Genomic DNA, 24,026 nt, shown 5'->3' with positions numbered 1-24,026 from the left:
TTACAACAGTCTAAATCTCGGGGAGGGGCAGTGCGGGAGGTTTGAGGGAGGTTGGCTGGGGAAAGAAAAGGGGCCTGGCTGGCAGGGGGAAGCAGCAGCAATTCCAACGGGAAAGGCTTCCTTCCTCTCTGGAACTAACGGAAGCGAGCCCGGAAGCTGCTGGTTACACATCTGGAAATGGAGCCGACTAACTTTTCCTGACCTCATCAGCACTCTGCCTTAGGAGAATGATTTCATTTTACTTTACCCTCTGTATGGTGGTTCACTTTATTCATTCACTCAATCTTATTTATTGGGCGCTTACTGCGCTAAGGGCTTGGAAAGTAAAATTGGGCAACAGATAGAGACAATCCCTACCCAACAACGGGCTCGCTGCTTAGAAGGGGGATTCAGACAACAAAACAAGTAGGCATCAATACCATCAGAATAAATAGAATTATAGATACGTACACATCATTAATAAAATAGAGTAATAAATATGTACAAATATACACAAGTGCTGTGGGGCAGGAAAGGGGTAGAGCAGAGGGAGGGTGGAGGGGCAATGGGGAGGGGAGGAGGAGCAGAGGAAAGGGGGCTCAGTCCGGGAAGGCCTCCTGGAGGAGGTGAGCTTTCTGCAGGGCTTTGAAGGGGGGAAGGAGCTAGTTTGGCAGATGTGAGGAGGGAGGACATTCCAGGCCAGAAGTAGGATGTGGACCAGGGGTCGATGATGGGACAGGCAGGAACGAGGCACTGTGAGGAGGTGAGCGGCAGAGGAGCGGAGTGTGCGGGCTGGGCTGGAGAAGGAGAGAAGAGAGGTGAGGTAGGAGGGGGCAAGGGGATGGACTGCTTTGAAGCCGATGGTGAGGAGTTTTTGTTTGATGCAAAAGTTGACAGGTAACCACTGGAGGTTTTTGAGGAGGGGAGTGACATACCCAGAGCATTTCTGTAGAAAGATAATCCAGGCAGCAGAGTGAAGTATAAGGAACCTTGTAGGGAGTGAATTTACACAGCTCTGTTTCAGTAAAATGTAACTGACTTACCTCTGTCCCACAACCCTATAAACACACACACACACACTCTTTCTCTCTCAGTTTCAGAAGGCTGGGACTCCCTTAACAAAGCATATTCTCCTCATGCCCATGGCTCTTCAAAGGTTTGTTCTAAAGCAAGAAGCCTTCACTCTTCTGTGATTCACCAAAGCCTCAGTGATCCATGACCTTTCCCTGCCTGCAGAGCAGAGAACAGTGCTAGTGAATGGAGTCGGTTTCTGCACCTCGCTTCCCCTACCACCATCTCTTCCTCAGATTTAAAGAGACACCTAGCAGCAAACAGAGACAAGAAAGGAAGAGGGCCAGGGACATTCAAGGGAGGTGCTCCTTGATGATGATGAAGGTATTTGTTAAGTACTTAATATGTGCCAAGTACTGTTCTAAGCACTGGAGGAAATACGAGATAATCAGGTTATCCCGCATGGGGCTCACTGTCTTGATCCCCATTTTACAGATGAAGGAACTGAGGCACAGAGAGGTTAGGTGACTTACCCAAAGTCACACAGCCGACAAGTGGCGGGGCCAGGATTAGAACCCTTGTTCACCCTCTCGCACACACCCACCTAGAGGTGCACGCGCAGTAATGGGGACAATTGTGGCATCTGCTAAGCGGTTACTATTTGCCGAGCACAGTGCTCGGCACTGGGGTAGATACTATCGGGTGAGACACGGTCCCCACTCCAAAGGGGGTCCCAATCTTAGGGAGAGGGAGATAAACGCGAGCGGTACACGTTCCCGGGGAGCGATTCCACACGGCCAAGTTCTGCGGAGACGTGGCCCTTCCACCCCGAGCCCCGCCCCAACTGGACGCAGCTAAAATTCCGGGTTCGGCCCTCACGGGCACTGCAGTTTATAAAGACGTGTTGGTCTGGCGAGGCCAACGCTTACGAGAGGCAGGGCTGAACAAGACAAACACAAAACAAAAAGGAAGCAAACCACACATTTAGCCCCTTTCGGTTCCTCCCGGCACTTGTCTAGCTGATTGATCGGGAGGGAATAGGAAGTGAGGAGTGGGGAGGTCGCAGCATTTGGAGGGGTGGAGAACGAGGCTGGATTTGGGGGGCGGGTGTGGGCATGGAGGACGTGGCTAGCCTGGCTGACAGCCAGATCCACTTGGTCCTGCTGGCTCGCCTGGCCGGCTAAACTCAGACAGGGCTCCCGGACAGACGAAGCTCCCAAACACGGATGCACGTTCTTAAATTCTTACTTAATCTCTCAAGAACTCAGTCCCCTGCTTCTCACTGATACAAAACAGGGTTTTACATTACATGGTGCTTGTCCAAAAAGGAAACTATAATATTATTTGAGGCTTTTTATTTGCAAGACTGTTCCAGTACAGCTTTAACGCTTACCTGGTAGGCCACAGTATAAGAATTACACTTTTCCCCTCCTTTATTCCCTCCCCGACCGTCATCTTCAACTGTTCACTCCCCAGTGGCGTCTTCCACACTGTTTTTCAAACATATTCATATCTCCCCATATTAGATTATCATCCCATTGGCAAACTCTTTGAATGTTTTACATAGAGCTCTTCTCACAGCTGTTTTATATAGAGAAGCAGCGTGGCCTAGTAGATAGAGCAAAGGCCTGGGAGTCTAAAGTCCTGGGTTCTAATTCTGGTTCTATCACTTGTCTGCTGTGTGACCCTGGGCAAGTCGCTTCACTTCTCTGTAACTCAGTTACCTCATCTGTAAAATGAGGATTAAGACTGTGATCCCCATGTAGGATACAGACTGTGTCCCACCTGATTAGTTTGCATCTACCCCAGCGCACAGTACAGTGCCTGGCACATAGTAAGCACTTAATGAACCCTATTAAAAAAAATAAGTGCAAGAAATGTTCAATTTCAGTAACCCAGTACACTCATAGTAAGTGGATTTTGGTCAATCAGATGCTTCTTAAAACTGTTAAGTCTTCTTCCCCAACTCGATTTACTTTTGAACTCATCGTTTATGTTTGTTTTAAAACTACAGAAGAGGAAGGTTTTTCCTCTCCAAATTCTTTCCCAATTTCTAAATGAGTCTTGATTTAATTAAAATATGAAGGCAAGGAGTTACCGTTGTTTATGGGTAATACTGGAACATTATCTAAACTTGACTTTACTGAACTGCACTCTCCTGATTCTTCTATCACTCTGGCCGTTCATTCTCAGTCTGTTTTCTGGGGCCCTTTGCTGCTTTCCACCCCCTAAATGTGAGACTCCCTCAAGCTCAGTCCAGCTCAGTTCTGGGTCCCCTTCTATTCCACTTCCTGGGCAAACTCATTCACTCCCACAGCTTTAACTACCACTTTTACGCTGGTGATTCCCAAATCCCCCTCTCCCATTCTCTGCAGGCCCGTATTTCCTCCTATCTTCAGGATGGTTCTACTTAACACCTCAAATATAACAGGTCCAGAACTCATTCACATTCATTCAATAGTATTTATTGAGCGCTTTCTATGTGCAGAGCACTGTACTAAGCGCTTGGAATGTACAATTCGGCAACAGATAGAGACAATCCCTGCCCACTGACGGGCTCACAGTCTAATTGGGGGAGGCAGACAAAAACAAGACAACAATCATGATAAATAGAATCGAGGGGATGTACACCTCGATAACAAAATAAATAGGGTAAGAAAAATATATACAAATGAGCACAGTGCTGAGGGGAGGGGAAGGGAGAGGAGGAGGAGCAGAGGGAAAGGGAGATTAGCTGAGGGGAGGTGAAGGGGGGAAGGGGGAGGGAGCAGAGGGCGAAGGGGGAGCAGGGGGAGCAGAGGGAGCAGAGGGAAAAGGGGAAGCTCAGTCTGGGAAGGTCTCTTGGAGGAGGTGAGCTCATCTTCCCCTGGTTTCCCACCATTCATTTCATTCGATGACATTTATTGAGCGCTTACTGTGTGCAGAGCACTGTATTAAGTGCTTGGAAAGTACAATTCGGCAACAGATGAAGACAATCCCTACCCACCACTGCAGACGGTACTGTCATCCCTTTCTCACAAGCCTGTACCTTGGCCTCAACCAGGACTCATCTCTCTCACTCAACCCACATAAAAAATGGGTCTCCAAAGCCCCACGTTACCAAGTCCATGTCTTCCCACTCAAGAACCTTCAGTAATTTTCCAACCACCTCCACAACAAAGAGAAACTCCTTACTATTAGCTTTAAAGCTCTCAATCAACTTGCTCATTCCTATCTTATCTTATCTTATCTCATCTATCTTATTAGAGAAGCAGCCTGGCTCAGTGGAAAGAGCACGGGCTAGGGAGTCAGAGATCATAGGTTCAAATCCTGGCTCCGCCGTTTGTCAGCTGTGTGACTTTGGGCAAGTCACTTAACTTTTCTGTGCCTCAGTTACCTCATCTGCAAAATGGGGATTAAGACTGTGAGCCCAATGTGGGACAACTTGATTACCCTCTATCCCTCCCAGCGCTTATTACAGTGCTTGGCACATAATAAGCCCTTAACAAATACCATCATTATTATTATTTTCCATGTAAATCAATCTCTTCTACCTTACCCTCAAAACTTTGCCCACATCCTCCTCCTTCACGTATGACAGACCACCGCTCTCCCCACCTTCAAAGCCTTATTAAAAACACATCTCCAAGAGGACTCTACCCCTCACTTCCCCTATTCTCTCTCCTTTCTGTGTCACCCCCGCATTTGGACTTGTACCCTTTGAAGCAGCTTGGCTCAGTGGAAAGAGCCTGCGCTTGGGAGTCAGAGGTCATGGGTTCGAATCCCAACTCTGACATGTGTCAGCTGTGTGACCGTGAGCAAGTCACTTGACTTCTCTGTGCCTCAGTTACCTCATCTGTAAAATGGGGATTAAGACTGTGAGTCCCACATGGGACAACCTGATTACCCTGTATCTACCCCAGCGCTTAGAACAGTGCTCTGCACATAGTAAGCGCTGAACAAATACCAACATTATTATTATTACTGAAATTCACACCAACCTCAGCCCTACAGCACTTAGGGATGTAACCGTAATTCATTTTATTGTCGGTCTCTCTCTCTAGATTGTCAGCTCCTAGCGGACAGGGAACATGTCTAGCAACTCTGTTGGACTGCTCTCTCCCAAGTGCTTAGCACTGTGCTCTGCACACAGTCAGCGATCAATAAATACCACTGATTGCTTTACACAAAATACCTCAGATAGGTACGCAGACAACTCTTTGGTTTGTCCTTTCAGCCGAAGGCTGAAGCATTTCACAGATTAACATCAGTAAATTACAACTTTGGCCACCAACAGGTTAAAGCATTTGGTAAATGGCGCTCTGTTTTATTAATACCACAAGATCCAATTCAGATTTACTGTTGGCTATCAAATAACAAAGGCTCGAACCATCCTCATACCACAAAAGGGGTTTTGTCATGCTAAATGAGCATTTGTGTGAGGAAAAAGCACACTGTTTAATAGCTTTTGAGGTTTGAACCAGAAGGAGATTTCAACTAAAACACTCTGTCCACAGCAGAGAAATGGCCCGCTGGACTGAAAGGTGTTAAAATTCTGCTCTAACTCAGGATTGATATCTTCCGTAGGGTTAACAGCTCCCAGAGCCTCCACAGCCCCTCATGTAAATTGAGAAGCAGTGTGGCTCAATGGACAGAGCCCGGGCTTGGGAGTCAGAGGTCATAGGTTCGAATCCCGGCTCTGCCACTTGTCAGCTGTGTGACTGTGGGCAAGTCACTTCACTTCTCTGGGCCTCAGTTCCCTCATCCGTAAAATGGGGATTAAGACTGTGAGCCCCACGTGGGGCAATCTGATTACCCTGTATCTACCCTAGTGCTTAGAACAGTGCTCTGCACATAGTAAGCACTTAAATACCAACATTATTATTCCTATTATTATTATTATTAAATTCAAACAACAGTGCTACCGGCCACAACTCCGCTCACTCACTGACTAAGCTACACTCCAGGCTTCTGTTCTGTCCGCTGCTGACCTGAGTGTCCATCCCACCCCCGGTCTGGGGCTTCTTCCCCTCTTCAAATACCACACACCACAGCTCTCCCCGCCTTTTCAAAATTCTCATTACCTCCCGGAGGCCTCTTCTGATTACCTTCCAAATCTCTTCACCTCGTCTCCCGCCAACTGCCCCTTCTGCATTGCCAAGTCAGGGGATACGACAGGTGGGTCTGGGAGTCCTAAGGACCTGAGTTCTAATCCCAGCTCTGCCACTCGACTGCTGTGTGATCTTGGACAAGTCACTTTGCTTCTCTGTGCCTCAATTCCCTCATCCGTAGATTGTAAAAAGACTGTGGGCTCCATGGGGGACCTGGTTAGCTTGAATCTACCCCAGAAATTACTAGAGTGCCTGATGCATAGTAAGCACTTAACAAATGAAGCAGTGTGGTTCAGTGGAAAGAGCCCGGGCTTGGGAGTCAGGGGTCATGGGTTCGAATCCCGGCTCTGCCACTCGTCTCTGCCACTCGTCTCTTCACTTCTCTGTGCCTCAGTGACCTCATCTGTAAAATGGGAATGAAGACCATGAGCCTCACATGGGACAACCTGATTACCCTATATCTACCCCAGGGCTTAGAACAGTGCTCCACACATAGTAAGCGCTTAAATTCCAACATTACTAAATACCATAAATAAACCACCTCAGAACTTGGGTCCTCATGTTTATATCTTTTTTCGGTTCTCTATATCTATAATTTAGCTTACTATCTATCTCCCCGCTCTACTGGAAGATCACTGAGGGCAAGAATTAGGCCTGCTCATTTTATCACACTCTCAAGTGCTTGGTACAGTTCTCTGCCCGCAGAAGGGTCTTAATAAATACTTTTGCCCGAATGAGGCTAACGAACTACTGAAGTGTCAAAAAAAGAGGGGACGGCCTTAAATGGGCTTTGGAAGCTTTCTCTGTTTTACTCTTCCTGCATTTGATCTAGTGTGACAGAAGCCACGTATTTTTCCACTGTTTTTGAAACATCTTTCCCCGAACTGTCTGTCCAGGACTGAAAAACCGGTTGAGAGACAGTCTGCGGGAACACAGGGACTGTGTTGTCAGAGGTGCGCCTGCAGTGAAAATCGAAACTGAATCACTAGAATTTGAAAAGCTATAGAATTTGCCCTTCCAGACAACAAAGACTTGTCGCTGCATCTTCCATGCACTGCCCTCAGCACTTCGGTAACTTTCCATTTGGAGATTCCCAGGGGTCTGTGGTCTGAGAAGCAGGGTGACTTAAGAGCATGGGCCTAGGGGTCGGAGGATCTGGGTTCTAATCTTGGCTCTGCCACTTGACTGCTACGCAACTTTGGGAAAGTCACTTCACTTCTCTGGGCCTCACTGACCTCATCTGTAAAATGGGGATTATGACGGTGAGCCCCACGCAAGACACAGACCGTATCCAACCTGGCTGGCCACTTGTCAGCTGTGTGACTGTGGGCAAGTCACTTAACTTCTCTGTGCCTCAGTTACCTCATCTGTAAAATGGGGGTTACCTGTGAACTTCACGTGGGACAACCTGATTACCCTGTATCTACCCCAGCGCTTAGAACAGTGCTCGGCACATAGTAAGCGCTTAACAAATACCAACATTATTATTATTATCTACTCAGCGCTTAGCGTACAATGCCTGGCATACAGTAAGGGCTTAACCAATACCATTAAAATGTTAAAAAAATTCATAAATAGATTTCCACACATCTGTGGTTTTTGCATAAATGTACACCCATTTGTGTGAGTCATGTCTCTAGCCACAAAATTAAAATTCTTTGAAGGCCAGTACTGTGACTTATACTGTATTTCCCATGAGATCATGTCAGTCGTCTTAGTGGAACAGGAAAACTCAACTTCCAATAGGAACATAAACAGTAGAAGGGTGTTGCTCTGAAAGACCGCCTGCCACATCATCACTTGAAGCTGGGCTGAGGCAGAGCTCATTCCGTGACTTGGTCTGGCTGCTATCCACTTTTGGAGAAATGGAACAGACACCTCAAAGCTCCTCCTGATCCTAACAGAGAGGGGGGCAAAAGAGCTCTAAAGAGACATTTGGATCAAGTTAGAAAACGGGCACAACGAGGGGCGGTCGTTTTCTACTTCAAGGAGGGGAAAAATACTACTAATAATATTAGTATTATTAATAATGGCCGTAATAACAACAACTAAAGGGGGAAGAACAGGTATTTCGCCCCCATTTCTCAGATGAGGAAACTGAGGCCCCAAAAGTGAAGTCACTTGCCAAGCCAGCATTAGAACCCAGGTCCCAAAGCTCAGGCCAGGCTCTTCCCCAGACAATCTCCCTCTTTTCTACAGAGCAAACAGACCAGGTTGGCACACAGAGTCTGAGAGAGCAATTGCTGTCCTTGAGTCTGAAGCCTTTGGAATATGGGTGGGGGGTGGGGAGGAGGATCTGGGGAAGGAAATCTTAAAAACAGTGAGAAACCCTCCAAACACCTAACCATTAGCCGGAAGGACCCAGGATGGGTTACCGGTCTATCTTGTCAGTCACACACAGGCACCCAAGGATACAATTCCACTGTCACTGGCAGCATCTTGGAAAATGAACAGCACTGTTCTGTGCATGTGAATAAGCTTCCTTTGTGACTCTCTTCACACCCTAGTGCGGTTGACAGTTGATGGACCTGGGCAAATATGCCTAACTATAAAAACACTGTCAGAAATGACTAATGTAAAAAAATCCAACCATGGCCTGTTTTCTACATATTCCCACCAGCTCTTCGGAAGATGGTGCTTCGAATCTCAAACAATGAAGCTGCCTTAGCATTTTCCTCTAGAGTCTACAATGGCATTTTCTAAATGAGATCACCTAAAAAATTTTGTACACTGTCAACCTGGGCAGTAAAACCATAAAAAGGATTAGAGGCTGTCATCTTGATTTTTTTTTTGTTTCAAATGTTCTTCCAAAATGAAGTAATTATTACATTTTCCAAACAGTCATTACTTATTTCTAACAAATGCAGTCACGGAAAGCTGCACTTTTGCTTCAGGTCCAATTTTAGGAGGGGCCATGTTTAGCCTACGGACGGCACGGCTCATTTCTCTTTTCCTGGCTGGAACGTCCTGCCCTCTCCGCTTCAAATCTGCCGGACCACAGCTCTGGCCGTTTTCAAATCCCTTCCGAAAACCCCCTCCTCCGGGAGGTTTTTCCTCATTCATTTTTCTCCTCTCCGGATCATTACCTCCCTACTGTCATTTCAGCACGTTTGCCTCCACTACTTCTCATTGCACTTGTACACATCAGAGAACACACTATTCTATTTGTAAATTGCAAGCTCCTCGAGGGCAGCGATCAAGTCTACTACTGTGCCCTGCCAAGCACTCAGAGGAAACATTCAATAAATACTATTAATGATTTTAATTTTGCCACTGCAACTAGACTTGCTCTGTGGAGAGTGATCATAACCTCTTTTATTCTCTCCCAAGTTCTATATGCTGTTCACACAGCGATCCACAAAAACAATCAGCTGACTACCTTTGAGGTGAAAAAAAAAAAATCTACCTATCAAGTCTACTTGTACACTTATCCTTTTCCTTTTTTGTAGGTTTGGGAGAATGCCCTAACAACTTTGAAAATGACTGCAGATGGTTTCGAAAATGACCAAAGATTGTTTTCTTAAATTCTTTCTAAAATTATTCCGATTTTACTACTACGTACTACGTTTGCTACTTGTAAGCTGGGTTTCCCGAAGGAGATCAAGGTTAGCCAAAAGAACTATCAGTCAACGGTACCAAACACTGACTGCGTGCAGAGCGCTCTATTAAGCACCTGGGAGAATCCGGCAGGGTTGCAGACCCGTTCCCTGCCCACATTGAGCTTACAGTCTAGAGGAACTACAATCCCTTGCGTCGCTATGGGTCGGAGAGGACTCGACAGCATCAGACGTGAGACTGTGAACCCCCTGTGGGACAGGAACTGTGTCCCACCCGACTTGCTTGTATTCACCCCGGTGCTTAGTACAGTGCCTAGCACATAATAAGTGCTTAACAAATACCATAATTATTATTACTTTCTTTTCAGTTTTCCCTAGTAGTAATATCGGCTGAGCAGCCACTGTACTGTACAATTCACTGTACTATACTAAGCATTCATTCATTCAATAGTATTTATTGAGCGCTTACTATGTGCAGAGCACTGTACTAAGCGCTTGGAATGTACAAATTGGCAACAGATAGACAGTCCCTGCCCACTGACAGGCTTACAGTCTAATCGGGGGAGACAGACAGACAAAAACCAAAGAAAGAAGTGAGAAGTTCCCTATGAGGTGCTTGGCACAGTGGATAGAGCATGAGCAGGGGAGTCAGAAGGTCATGGGTTCTAACCCCGGCTCTGCCGCCGGTCTGCTGTGCGACCTTGGACAAGTCACTCTGCTTCTCTGGGCCTCAGTTACCTCATCTGTAAAATGGGGATTGAGACTGTGAACCCCGCATGGGACAGGGACCGTGTCCAACCCGACGGCCATACCACCCTGAATGTGCCGGATCTCATCTGATCTCGGAAGCTAAGTGGGGTCGGGCCTGGTTAGTCCTTGGATGGGAGACCGCCTGGGAATACCGGGTGCTGTAGGCTTTATATTGGCGCCTGTTCACTTGTTTTGATGTCTGTCTCCCCGCTTCTAGACTGTAAGCCCCGTATGGGCAGGGATTGTCTCTATTGCTGAATTGTAATTCCCATGAGCTTAGTACAGTGCTCTGCACACAGTAAGCACTCAATAAATACGACTGAATGAATGAATTTGCTCGTATCCACTCCAGCGCTGAGAACAGTCTGGCACACAGTAAGCGCTTAACAAATACCACGATTATTATTATTATTACTACACTGTAAGAGCGCCTTTGCGAGAAAGTCATCCAGACTGTTTAAGAGGTCTCGGAGCGCTCTATCCTGTGGTCACAGAAAGCGTTCCCTCCAGTACCGGCCGCTTAGCAGGACTTGCCGTTGGCTCCGAGCAGCCCCGGGGACGGTGCAACCTCGACCCGGACCACAATGGTAAACCCAAGTGCGTGTTCTGCTGCTAGCAGACGATCCTTCCCCTCCCACTCCCTTCGATCCAGACATCAATCAATTAATCGTATTTATTGAGCGCTTACTATGTGTAGAGCACTGAATTAAGCACTTGGGAGAGTACAAATAGAGCAGAAGTAGCAGACCCGTTCCTTGCCCATAACAAGCTTTCAGACTAGAGGGGGTGGCAGATATGAATACAAATACATAACTTACAATCCACAATATATCATTTAAAGTTACGTATATTAGTGGTGACAGGTTGGGGGGTGGGGCAGATATCAAATGTCCAAAGGCCACGGATCAAAGTGCACGGTTGCAGTGGAAGGGAGAGAGAGCCGGGGCCAAGAGGGCTTCATCGGGAAAGGTCTCTGGGAGGAAATGTGACCTTAAGTAATGCGTTGAAGGGGGGGGCGAGTGGTGGTCGGGTGTATAAGGAGGGGGAGAGAGTCCCAGGCTAGGGGAAGGATGTGGGAATGGGGTCGGTGATGAGATGGACGAGATCGGGGCACGGTGAGCAAGCTGGTGCTAGAGGAGCGGAGTGTGCTGGCTGGGGTGCAGTGGGAGATCAGAGAGGTGAGGTAGGATGGGATGAGCTGATTTTGTGCTTTACAGCCAATGGTAAGGAATTTCTGTTAGATGCGGAGGGGAACGGGCAGCCATTGGAGGTCCTTGAGGAGTGGGGAGAGACAGGAGGGCCGGAGGTCAGCGAGTAGGCAGGTGTAATAGTCAAAGCGGGATAGGGTAAATGCTTGGATTAACATGGTAGCGGTTTAAATGGAGAGGAATGGGTGCATTTTAGCAACGTTGGGAAGGTTGAATTGACAGGACCCGGTGGCAGACAATATGTGGGTGGAACCAGCGAGAGTTGACGACGATACCGAGGTTACGGGCTTGTGAGTAGAGAGGAGAGTGGTGTTGTTTACAGTGATGGGAAAGACAAGGGAAGGCAGGGCTTGGGTGGGAATATGGACATGTTACTAGGCGACAAGCACTGTCCTAGGCAAGAAGCAGCATGGCTCAGTGGACATGTTTCATTCGAGGTGTTGGCAGAGATATCCTCAAGGCAGGAGGAGATGTGTGATTGCAGGGAAGGAGAGAAGTCAGGACTGGCGATGTAGATTTGGGAATCATCTGCACATTCATTCGTTCAATCATATTTATTGAGCGCTTACTCTGGGTAGAGCACTGTACTAAGTGCTTGCAAAGTACAATACAAGAAATAAGGAGAGGTCACCCATCCCTGCCCACAATGGGCTCACAGCGTGGGGCGGCCGGGGGGAGGGGGAAGAGACAGGCATCAATAAAAGTAAACAGGCATCAATATAAAGTTATGGAAGTATATCTATATACAGAAGTACTGTGGGGCAGGGAGAGGGGGAAAGAGTAAAAGTAGCGAGTCGGGGTGACGCAGAAGGGAGCTGAGGAAAAGCAGGGCTTAGCTTGGGAAGGCCTGGGTCAGAAGCATAGGTGGAGGGGATAGACTTGACTCCGCCTTGGAATCTTTCATCAAACAATCGATGGTATTTATTGAGCGCTCACTTTATGCAGAGCACTGGATCAAGCTCTGGGAGAGTACAATGGAGTTGGTGGACACGTTCTCTGCCCACAGATGAGCAGTTGTGCGTTAGCGCCTTGAGCGGAGACAGCAGTGCCACTCGGCAGCCCCTTGGCTGCGTTAACAGCCCCTCCTGCCTCCCACCCCACAGAAGAGGAGCAGGGCATCCGAAAAGGGGTTCTGTTACGATTGCGCGCAGAAAGCAGAAGAGACTGACTGTCTCTCGGGGGCCCTGGTCAGGGTGGATGACATCTCGCCACTCAAAGCATCATCTTCAAAAATCAAGGAGACCTCTGTGTCCAGTTCATACGGTCTACGTTGGGGTTTGCAGACGGCCTCTCAGGACGACAACCGCCACTCTTTCCTTAAAACCACTGACCTCAAATGGAGGGATAAAAGAAACGGCGTAGAAATAAAATCGTAATAAGAATAGTAACGGTACTTGTTAAGCCCTTACTATGCGCCAAGCACTGTCCTAGGCAAGAAGCAGCATGGCTCAGTGGAAAGAGCATGGGCTTAGGAATCAGAGGTCATGGGTTCCAATCCCGGCTCCGCCACATGTCAGCTGTGTGACTTTGGGCAAGTCACTTCACTTCTCGGTGCCTCAGTTCCCTCTACTGTTTTTGTCTGTCTCCCCAGATTAGACTGTAAGCCCGTCAAAGGGCAGGGACTGTCTCTATCTGTTACCGATTTGTATATTCCAAGTGCTTAGTACAGTGCTCTGCACACAGTAAGCGCTCAATAAATACTATTGAATGAATGAATGAATGAATGAATAAAATGGTGTTTAAGATCATCAGCCTCATGTAGGACAACCTGATTACCTTGTATCTACCCCAGTGCTTAGAACAGTGCTCGGCACATAGTAAGCGCTTAACGAACACCTTTGAAACAGCATGGCTCAGTGGAAAGAGCCCGGGCTTGGGAGTCAGAGGACATGGGTTCGAACTCCGGCTCTGTCACTTGTCAGCTGTGTGACTGTGGGCAAGTCACTTTACTTCTCGGTGCCTCAGTTACTTCATCTGTCAAATGGGGATGAAGACTGTGAGCCTCACGTGGGACGACCTGATGACCCCGTATCTCCCCCAGCGCTTAGAACAGTACTATGCACATAGTAAGCGCTTAACAAATACCAACATTATTATCATTAGTAAATACTCCAAAAAGTTAAAGTACAATTAGTTTTTCCACAACGAGGGGGTTGTGCTCCTAAAGAACCTCGCCTTCACGGAAACCGGCACTGTGGGATTCACACCCTGCGGGACTCTTGCTTGTGTCCACAAAATTGGTTCTTCTGACCCAGCCCCACATTCCATTCGGACAGATGCATGCTGTCGGAGGAACATTCCCCTAGTTCCCGACAGCATTCTCTCCAAAGAGCACAATGAAAACAAGCACTATGACAGATCTGCCTCTCTGCATTTTTTTTTCATGCTGGGTGAGCTCGATATTGATCGATTGACTAAGTCAGGATTCAAAGACTGCAGAACCTTTCTTTTGGTTGACATAAAACACGCACAGAAAACAAATTCAATTTGCCACACCAACTTTTTAACGCTGTCAAAGGTTTAGACCCCAGGGGATGGGGAGGGGAGACAGACGGAGGGACACCACCCCCCCCCACCCCCGCCCAACCTCTTTGATTGGGTGGGAACTTCTTCTTGCTCTCTATTACTGAAAATAAGTAATAGAAAGAAAATAAAATGTCCTTTTTACCAGAACCTTTTGGAAACTTTTTCAAAATGGCCTAAAACCACTCCAAACTGACCAAACCCAGTGGGGCTTAGTAAATACAGCAAGATGGAAATCAAGACAAATGGAAACAAAAGCCCCTTTCGAAGTGCAGTACTTCGAATTATATGCAAAAATGAGCTGCATCCGATGAATCAATAGCACTTACTGAGCGCTTAATGCTTGCAGAGCACTGTACCGAGCGTCTGGGAGAGTACAACCAAGTTGATAGACACGTGTCTTGCACAAAGCATCAAACTATCAGTGAAACAACCGTATTTATTGAGCACTCACTATGTGCAGAACACTGTACCAAGTGCCTGGAAGAGCACAACCGAGTTGGAAGACACGCTCCTCACCCAAAGCACCGAACTATCAATTAAACAATTGTATTTACTGAGCGCTTACTATGTGCAGAACACTGTACTAAAGGCCCGGGATTGTAAAATACAAGAGAACTGGCAGACGTATTCCCTGCCCACAACAAACTTACATCAGTGTTTATTTCGGTCATCTCAAATAACAACAGGGTTAAAAAAAAATCATTCATTCATTCATTCAATAGTATTTATTGAGCGCTTACTATGTGCAAAGCACCGTACTTAGCGCTTGCAATCATGAGTACTTAGTGTGTCCATTCTAATATTCCAAAAAGCACCGAAGTTCCCGAGCAAGGCCGGCTCTGGGAGGAACGGAAGTTTTTCTCCCAATCAATAGGCTTAAAGATGAAGTTTCACTTTCCCAGCGGTGAACTGTGAGGGGCAGAAGTGGAGGAGGCACTCTGCCCCTCGGTGGTCACCCCCGCCGCCCGCCCGGAAAGTCTGGGGGGAGTCCATCCAAGTCCCCCGGCCGTAACCCCAGCACCGACGGTTCGGGGTCCAAGCCTACCGACGTGGCCCGGGGCCTGGGGGTCAGAAGGTCACGGGTTCTAATTCCAGCTCCGCCACTTGACTGCTGTGTGACCTTGAGCAAGTCACTTCACTTTTCTGGGCCTCAGTTCCCTCATGTACGAAATGGGGATTGAGATTGTGAGCCCCAGGGGGAACAGGGATCGGGTCCAACCCCATTTGCTTGTATCCACCCCAGCGCTTAGTACAGTGCCCGGCACACAGTAAGTGCTTAACAAATACCATCTTTCTTATTATTATTACTGGGCCTGAAGCAGATGAGAGAAGGTCTGCAGTGTCTTGGTTGCCTGAACTCAATGAAGTGCCCTCGGCCCGAGGCTCGAGGGAGCAAACTTTGCGGGTCTGCCAGTCTTCCCAACCTGACCTTCACAAGCGGGGCTCTGTTCATAATAATTAATAATAATAATAATAATGGCATTTGTTAAAATGCTGACTTTGTACCAGGCACTGTGCTAAGCGCTAGGATGGATCCAAACTAATCGGGTTGGACATAGTCCCTGTCCCACATGGGGGCTCACAGTCTCAATCCCCATTTGACAGATGAGGTCCCTGAGGCCCAGAGAAGTGAAGTGACTTGCCCAAGGTCACACCAAAGACAAGTGGTGGAGGCAGAATTAAACCTTTCTGACTCCAAAGTCTGGGCTCTAGCCACTATGTCATAGCCACTTAGAGAAGCAGTGTGGCCTAATGGAAAGAGCCCGGACCTGGGAGTCGGACGTGGGTTCTAATCCCGACACTGCCGCTTGTCTGCTGTGTGACCTTGGGCAGGTACCTTCACTTCTCTGGGCCTCAGTTCCCTCATCTGTCAAATGGGGATTGAGACTGTCAGCCCCACGTAGGACGGAGACTGTGTCCAACCTCATTACCTCGTATCCACCCTAGCGCTTAGAAGAGCGCTTGGCCCACAATAATCATCATAATGGTATTTGTTAAGCGCTTACTATAGGCAAAGCACTGTTCTAAGCGCTGGGGGGGATACAAGGTGATCAGGTTGTCCCACGTGGGGCTCCATTTTTATCCCCATTTTACAGATGAGGGGACTGAGGCACAGAGAAACAAAATGACTTGCCTCAAGTCACACAGCTGACAAATGGCAGAGCTGGGATTTGAACCCCTGACTACGTAGTAAGTGCTTAACAAAGACCCTCATCATCATTATTATGACACCATGCCCCCTCCCTTGGGGCTAAGCCTATGTATTGAGCGCTTCAGAAGCAGCAGGGCTCGGCGGAAAGAGCCCGAGCTTAGGAGTCAGAGGTTGTGGGTTCTAATCCCGGCTCCACCACCTATCAGCTGGGTGACTTTGGGCATGTCACCTAACTTCACTTGATGCCTCCATTCCCTCATCTGTAAAATGGGGATGAAGACTGGGAGCCTCAAGCGGGACAACCTCATCACCCTCTATCCCCCCGACCCGTGCGCTTAAAACAGTGCTTAGCACGTCGTAAGCGCTTCACAAATGCCCACCGTATTATTACCGGGGGCCAAGCAGTGCACTGGGGAAGTGGTGTGGCTCAGTGGCAGGAGCCCGGGATGGGGAGTCAGAGGTCGTGGGTTCGAATCCCCGCTCTGCCATCTGTCAGCTGGGTGACTGTGGGCCAGTCACTTTGCTTCTCTGTGCCTCAGTTGCCTCGTCGGTCAAATGGGGATGAAGACAAAGTCTCAGGTGGGACCACCTGATGACCCTGTATCTCCCCGAGCGCTTAGAACAGTGCTCGGCACAGATTAAGCCCAAATACCAACACCGTTATTATTAACAAATACGATTGAATGTATGAGTAATGTACATCTCTCCAGCGTCTGGCACAGCCTGGCTCAGTGGCAAGAGCCCAGGCTGGGGAGTCACAGGTCATGGGTTCGAATCCCGACTCTGCCACCTGTCGGCTGTGTGACCTTGGGCAAGTCACTTCACTTCTCTGGGCCTCAGTGACCTCATCTGTAAAATGGGGGTGAAGACTGGGAGCCCCACGGGGGACCACCTGATGATTCTGCGTCTCCCCCAGCGCTTAGAACAGTGCTCTGCACATAGTAGGCGCTTAACAAATACCAACATGATTACTGTGATTACTGGTCATGGGTTCGAATCCCAGCTCCGCCACCTGTCAGCTGTGTGACTGTGGGCAAGTCACTTCTCTGGGCCTCAGTTTCCTCATCTGTCAAATGGGGATGAAGACTGGGAGCCTCCCGTGGGACCACCTGATGACCCTGCGGCTACCTCAGCGCTTAGAACAGTGCTCTGCCCCTAGTAAGCGCTTAACAAAACACCAGCGTTATTCTGATGATGATTACTGGTCAGGGGTTCGAATCCCGACTCCGCCACCTGTCGGCTGTGTGACCTTGGGCAGGTCCCTTCACTTCTCTGGGCCTCAGTTTCCTCATCTGTCAAATGGGGATGAAGCCTGGGAGCCCCACGCGGGACCACCTGATGACCCCGTGTCTCTCCCAGCGCTTAAGAAATCCGAACATGGGGGGGAGGAGGAGGAGGAGGAGGAGGAGGAAGACTCCTGAGCGGTGGGACGAGCCCAATCCGGCGAGAAAGGGAGACGATGTCTGCCCCAGGATCCGTCCCTCCGCCCCCCGCTGGCCCCGCCGGGCCCCCTGACCTCTTTGACGGGCGGGAACTTCTTCTTGCAGTCGAGGGAGAGGGCCCGCAGGTCTCCCTGCATGTTGTCCAGCAGCTTCTTCAGGGCCTCGGGGCTGCTGGTGCCGGACATGATGAGCCCCCGGGGGCGCCGCCGCACGGAGGCCGCGAGGCTCAGCCGCAGCCGCAGCCGCCGCAGCGCCGGACCCCGCGCCCCACCACCACGCCGCCGCCGCCGCCGCCGCCGCCCGCCGGACCCGCTCCCGCTGCCGCTGCCGCTCCCGTCCCCTCGGCCGCCATTAGCCGCCCTCAGCCGCCGCCATTACCACAATCCCCCAGCATCCCGCGCGCGAAACACACGTCACACGCACTTCCGGGAGCCGCCGCCGGGGCCGCGCGCGGGGGGCGGGACGGGGAGTGACGTCGTGGGGCGGGGCCAGGGGGAGGAGTCAGGGGCGTGACGTAGGAGGGGGCGGGGCCCGAAGGGGTGGAGCTCGGGCAGGGGGCGTGACGTGCGCAAGGGGCGGGGCCAGGGCGGGTGGAGCCCGGGCCGGGGCTTGATGTAGACAAGGGGCGGGGGCGGGGCGGGGGCCGGGCGGGGTGGAGCTCGGACGGGGGAGTGACGTAACAATGGGCGGGGCCTGGGCGGGGTGGAGCGGGGACGGCGGGAGTAACGTGGCAAGGGGCGGGGCCTGGTCGAAGGGCGAGGCCATGACGGGGTGGAGCCCGGGCAGGGGCGGGACGTAGGGAAGGGGCGGGGCCAGAGCGCAGGGGGGAGGGCCCCGGGCGAGGGGCGAGGCGTATCTAGGGGGCGGGGCCGAGGAGGGGTGAAGCCCGGGCAGGGGGCGGGAATAATGTAGAGAGGGGCGGGGCCAGGAGTGGGCGGGGGCGGAGCGAGGCCCGGGAAGGGAACTGGAGCCCAAAGCCCGGAGCCCGGAGTCGGACCCGGAGTCTGGGCTGGAGCCCGGAGTCCGGCCTGGAGACGGAGCCCGGAGCCCGGAGCCCGGAGCCCGGAGTAGGATCCGGAGTCGGATCCGGAGTCTGGGCTGGAAACGAGCCCGGAGCCCGGAATAGGATCCGGAGTCTGGGCTGGAGCCCGGAGTCCGGCCTGGAAACGAAGCCCGGAGCCCGGAGCCCGGAGCCCGGAGTAGGATCCGGAGTCGGATCCGGAGTCTGGGCTGGAAACGAGCCCGGAGCCCGGAATCGGATCCGGAGTCTGGGCTGAAGCCCGGAGTCCGGTCTGGAAACGAAGCCCGGAGCCCGGAGCCCGGAGTCGGATCCGGAGTCGGATCCGGAGTCTGGGCTGGAAACGAGCCCGGAGCCCGGGATCGGATCCGGAGTCTGGGCTGGAGCCCGGAGTCCGGTCTGGAAACGAAGCCCGGAGCCCGGAGCCCGGAGCCCGGAGCCCGGAGCCCGGAGCCCGGAGCCCGGAGCCCGGAGCAGGATCCGAGGTCTGGCCTGGAACCCGGAGCCCCCATCCCTTGAGAGAGTGCAAGCGTGGCTCCGTGGAAACAGCCCGGGTTTGGGAGTCAGAGGTCGTGGGTTCTAATCCTCGTATCAGCTATGTGACTTTGGACAGGTCACTTCACTTCTTTGGGCCTCAGTTCCCTCATCTGTCAAATGGGGATGAAGACCGTGAGCCCACGTGGGACAACCTGATCACCTTGTATCCACTCCAGCGCTTAGAACAGAGCTTGGCACATAATAAGCGCTTAATGAAGACCATCATTATTATTATTACAATTCCTCATCTGTAAAATGGGGATGTAGAGTGTGAGCCCCTGTGGGACAGAGACTGTGTCCAACTTGATTAGCTTCTATCTATTCCAGCACTTAGTTCAAATGGCCTGTACTTAGTACTGTAATTTCACTGTGGGGAGGGGTATGTCTGTTTATTGTTATATCGTACTCCCCCAAACACTTAGTACGATGACACCCAAATCTACATCTCCTCCCCTGTTCTCTCCTCCTCCCTCCAGGCTGGTATCTCCTCCTGCCTCCAGGACATCTCCACCTGGATGTCTGCCCGCCACCTAAAACTCAACATGTCCAAAACTGAGCTCCTTATCTTCCCACCCAAACCCTGTCCTCTCCCTGACTTCCCCGTCACTGTGGACGGCACGACCGTCCTTCCCGTCTCACAGGCCCGCCACCTTGGTGTCATCCTTGACTCTGCTCTCTCATTCACCCCGCACATCCAATCTGTCACCAACGCCTGCCGGTCTCACCTTCACAGTATCGCCAGGATCCACCCTTTCCTCTCCGTCCAAACGGCTATCGTGCTGGTACAAGCTTTCATAATACCCCGACTGGATTACTCTGTCCCCTCTGATCAGCCTCCCCTCTGATCTCCCTTCCTCCTGTCTCTCCCCACTGCAGTCTATTCTTCATTCCATTGCCCAGCTCATCTTCCTACAGAAACACTCTGGGCGTGTCACTCCCCTCCTCACACCTCCAGTGGTTGCCTATCAACCTCTGCACAAAACAAAAACTCCTCACTCTTGTCTTCAAAGCTCTCCATCACCTTACCCCCTCCTACCTCACCCCCCTTCTCTCTTTCTACTGCCCATCCCGTACATCCTGTTCCTCTGCCACTCACCTCCTCACTGTCCCCCGTTCTCGCCTATCCTGCTGTCGACCTCTGGCCCACGTCCTCCCGCTGTCCCGGAATGCCCTCCCTCCTCACCTCTGCCAAACTCACTCTCTTCCCCTCTTCAAAGCCCTACTGAGATCTCACCTCCTCCAAGAGGCCTTCCCAAACTGAGCACCCCCCTTTCCCTCTGCTCCCCTTCTCCCCTCCCCACCCTCTGCTCCTCCACCTTTTCCCCTTCCCCTCCCCTCAGCACAGTGCTCATTTGTATATATTATTTATTACCCCTATTTATTTTGTGAATGAGGTGAACATCTCCTTGATTCTATTTATTGTGATAATGTTGTCTTGTTTTTGTTTCATTCTGTTTTACTCTGCCATCTGTCTCCCGGATTAGACTGTGAGCCCGTCATTGGACAGGGATTGTCTCTATGTGTTGCCGAATTGTACATTCCAATCGCTTAGTACAGTGCTCTGCACATAGAAAGCGCTCAATAAATACTATTTAATGAACGAGTACAGTGGTCTGCACAGAGTAAGCGCTCAGTAAATATGGTTGACTGGCCATCAAGCACTATATTAAACATTGGGGTAGATACAAGGTCATCCGGTCCCACCTGGGCCTCACAGGCTAAGTAACAGGAAGAAGGGTATTGAATTCCCATTTAGCAGATGAGGGAAGTGAGGTAGAGAGAAGTGAAGTGACTTGCTTAAGGTCACAAAACTGGTGCATGGAGGAGCTGCGTTTAGAGCCCGAGTCGTCAGACTCTTTCCACTAGGCCACGCTGCTCATCCGTTTGACAGTAGTAGTAGGGTTAGTAATAATATTCATTCATTGCTCTGCACATAGTAAGCGCTCAATAAATACTATTGAATGAAAATACTATTGAATGAATTCAATCATTCATTCAATAGTAATTATTGAGTGCTTACTATGTGCAGAGCACTGTACTAAGTGCTTGGAATGGGCAATTCGGCAACAGATAGAGACCGTCCCTGCCCAATGATGGGCTCACAGTCTAAACGGGAGAGACAGCAAAGCAAAACCGAACAAAAAAACAAGACAACATTGTCAAGAAAAATAGAATCAAGGAAATATAGACCTTATTAACAAAATAAAAAGGGTAATAAATAATATATACAAATTAGCTCAGTGCTGAGGGGAGGGGAAGGGGGAGCAAAGGGAAAGGGGGCTCGTTCTGGGAAGGCCTCCTGGAGGAGGTGAGCTCTCAGTAAGGCTTTGAAGAGGAGAAGAGAGTGTCCACTGGGTGCAGTCATTTAGAAAGAATGCACTGTGCCTAACCTCAGAAGAAGCAGTGTGGTCTAATGGGTAGAGCCCGGGCCTGAGAGTCTGAAGGTTGTGGGTTCTAATCCCGGCTCCGCCACTTTCATTCATTTAATCGTATTTATTAAGTGCGTTCTGTGTGCAGAGTACCATACTAAGCGCTTGGGAAAGTGCAATACAACAATAAAGAGTGATAATCCCTGCCCACAAGAAGCTCACAGTCTAGAGGGGGGGAGACAGACCTCAATACCAATAAACTGAAATCGATACAAATAAATAAAATGATAGATGTATATGGAAGTGCTGTGGGGCTGGGAGAGGGCAAAGAGCGAAGGGAAGGAGTCAGGGTGAGCGCAGAAGGGAGTGGGAGATGAGGAAAAGAGGGGCTTAGTCTGGGAAGGCCTCTTGGAGGAGATGTGCCTTCAGTAAGGCTTTGAATGGGGGAGAGTCATTGTCTGGCAGATTTGAGGAGGGAGGGTGTTCCAAGACAGAGATAGGATGTGGACCAGGGGCTGGCGGCAAAACAGGCGAGATGGAGGCCCAGTGAGAAGGTTAGAGGCACCGGAGGAGCCAAGTTTGCAGGCTGGGTTGCAGAAGGAGAGAAGTGAGATGAGGTAGGAGGGGGCAAGGCGATGGACTTCTTTAAAGCCAATGGGGAAGAGTTTTTGCTTTGGAGAAGCAGAGTGGTTTAGGAGAAGCAGCGTGGCTTAGCAGAAAGAGCATGGGCTTGGGAGTCAGAGGTCGTGGATTCTAATCTCAGCTCTCCCATTTGTCAGCTGTGTGACTTTGGGCAAGTCACTTCACTTCTCCGTGCCTCAGTGACCTCATCTGTAAAATGAGGATTAAGACTGATCCCTGCATAGGACAACCTGATTACCTGTATCTACGCCAGCGCTTAGAACAGTGCTTCCCACATAGTAAGCACTTAACAAATACCATTATTATTATTATATGTTTGATATGAAAGTGGATAGGCAACCACTGGAGATTTCTGAGGAGGGGGGTGACCTGTCCTGAATGTTTCTGTGGAAAGATGATCCCGGGCAGCAGAGTGAAGTATGGATTGGAGTGGGGAGGGGCAGGAGGTTGGGAGGTCAGCAAGGAGGCTGATGCAGTCATCTAGGTGGGATAGGATAAGTGATTGGATTATGGTGGTAGCAGTTTGGATGGAGAAGAAATCATGGCTTTTAGCGATGCTATGAAGGTGGGAAGGAAAGGATTGGTGGCGGATTGAATACGTAGATTGAATGAGAGAGAGGAGTTGAGAGCAGCGTGGCTCAGTGGAAAGAGCATGGGCTTTGGAGTCAGGGCTCATGAGTTCGAATCCCAGCTCTGCCACTTGTCGGCTGTGTGACTGTGGGCAAGTCACTTAACTTCTCTGTGCCTCAGTTCCCTCATCTGTAAAATGGGGACTAAGACTGTGAGCCCCACGTGGGACAACCTGATTCCCCTATGTCTACCCCAGCGCTTAGAACAGTGCTCAGCACATAGTAAGCGCTTAACAAATACCAACATTATTATTATTATTATTATTATTATTATTATTAGGATAACGCCAAGTTTCCGGGCTTGTGAGACGGGAAAGATGGTGGTACCGTCTACAGTGACAAGAAAGTCTGGGAGAGGATAGGATTTGGATGGGAAGATAATGATAATAATAATGTTGGTATTTGTTAAGCGCTTACTATGTGCAGAGCACTGTTCTAAGCGCTGGGGTAGACACAAGGGAATCAGGTTGTCCCACGTGAGGCTCAGTCTTAATCCCCATTTTACAGATGAGGTAACTGAGGCCCAGAGAAGTGAAGTGACTTGCCCACGGTCACACAGCTGACAAGTGGCAGAGCTGGGATTCAAACCCATGACCTCTGACTCCCAAGCCCAGGCTCTTTCCACTGAGCTACGCTGCTTTCTGTTTTGGACATCTTAAGCCTGAGGTGAGGGGAGGACATTCAAGTACAGATATTTTGACAGAAGGAGGAGATAATAATAATAATGTTGGCATTTGTTAAGCACTTACTATGTGCAGACCACTGTTCTAAGCGCTGGCATAGATACAGGGTGATCAGGTTGTCCCACGTGGGGCTCACAGTTTTAATCCCCATTTTACAGATGAGATAACTGAGGCATAGAGAAGTGAAGTGACTTGCCCACAGTCACACAGCTGACAAGTGGCAGAGCTGGAATTAGAACCCATGACCTCTGACTCCCAAGCTTGTGCTCTTTCCACTGAGCCACACTGCTTCCCATGTGAGATGTGAGCCTGGAGAGAGGGAGAGAGATCGGGAAGGAGATGTAGATTTGGGTATCATTCACATAGAGATGGTAGTTGAAGCCAGGGGAGCTAATCTGTTCTCCAAGGGAATGAATGTAGATGGAGAATAGAA

The 24,026-nt window shown here is 50.0% G+C and overlaps 1 protein-coding gene and 1 pseudogene across 5 annotated transcripts in view; one reads left to right on the top strand and one right to left on the bottom strand.

Moving 5' to 3' along the window:
• Window positions 1–17,961, bottom strand: part of MON2 (MON2 homolog, regulator of endosome-to-Golgi trafficking) — a 157,532-nt gene extending 139,571 nt beyond the window's left edge. For 4 of the 5 annotated variants that reach the window (XM_029053129.1, XM_029053141.1, XM_029053136.1 and 1 more), the window contains exon 1: window positions 17,790–17,961. In XM_029053129.1, coding sequence (XP_028908962.1) covers window positions 17,790–17,900 — 111 coding nt within the window. In that variant the 5' untranslated portion in view covers window positions 17,901–17,961. The remainder of the gene's footprint in view (window positions 1–17,789) is intronic. The other variant, XM_029053158.1, reaches the window with a different exon arrangement.
• LOC114809532 lies at window positions 10,436–10,554 on the top strand (annotated as a pseudogene).
• Window positions 17,962–24,026: the final 6,065 nt, after the last annotated feature.

This window comes from Ornithorhynchus anatinus, chromosome 2, assembly GCF_004115215.2.
Source record: "Ornithorhynchus anatinus isolate Pmale09 chromosome 2, mOrnAna1.pri.v4, whole genome shotgun sequence".
In the NCBI taxonomy this organism is placed as follows: domain Eukaryota; kingdom Metazoa; phylum Chordata; class Mammalia; order Monotremata; family Ornithorhynchidae; genus Ornithorhynchus; species Ornithorhynchus anatinus.
This window is presented reverse-complemented; position numbering and strand designations above follow the sequence as displayed.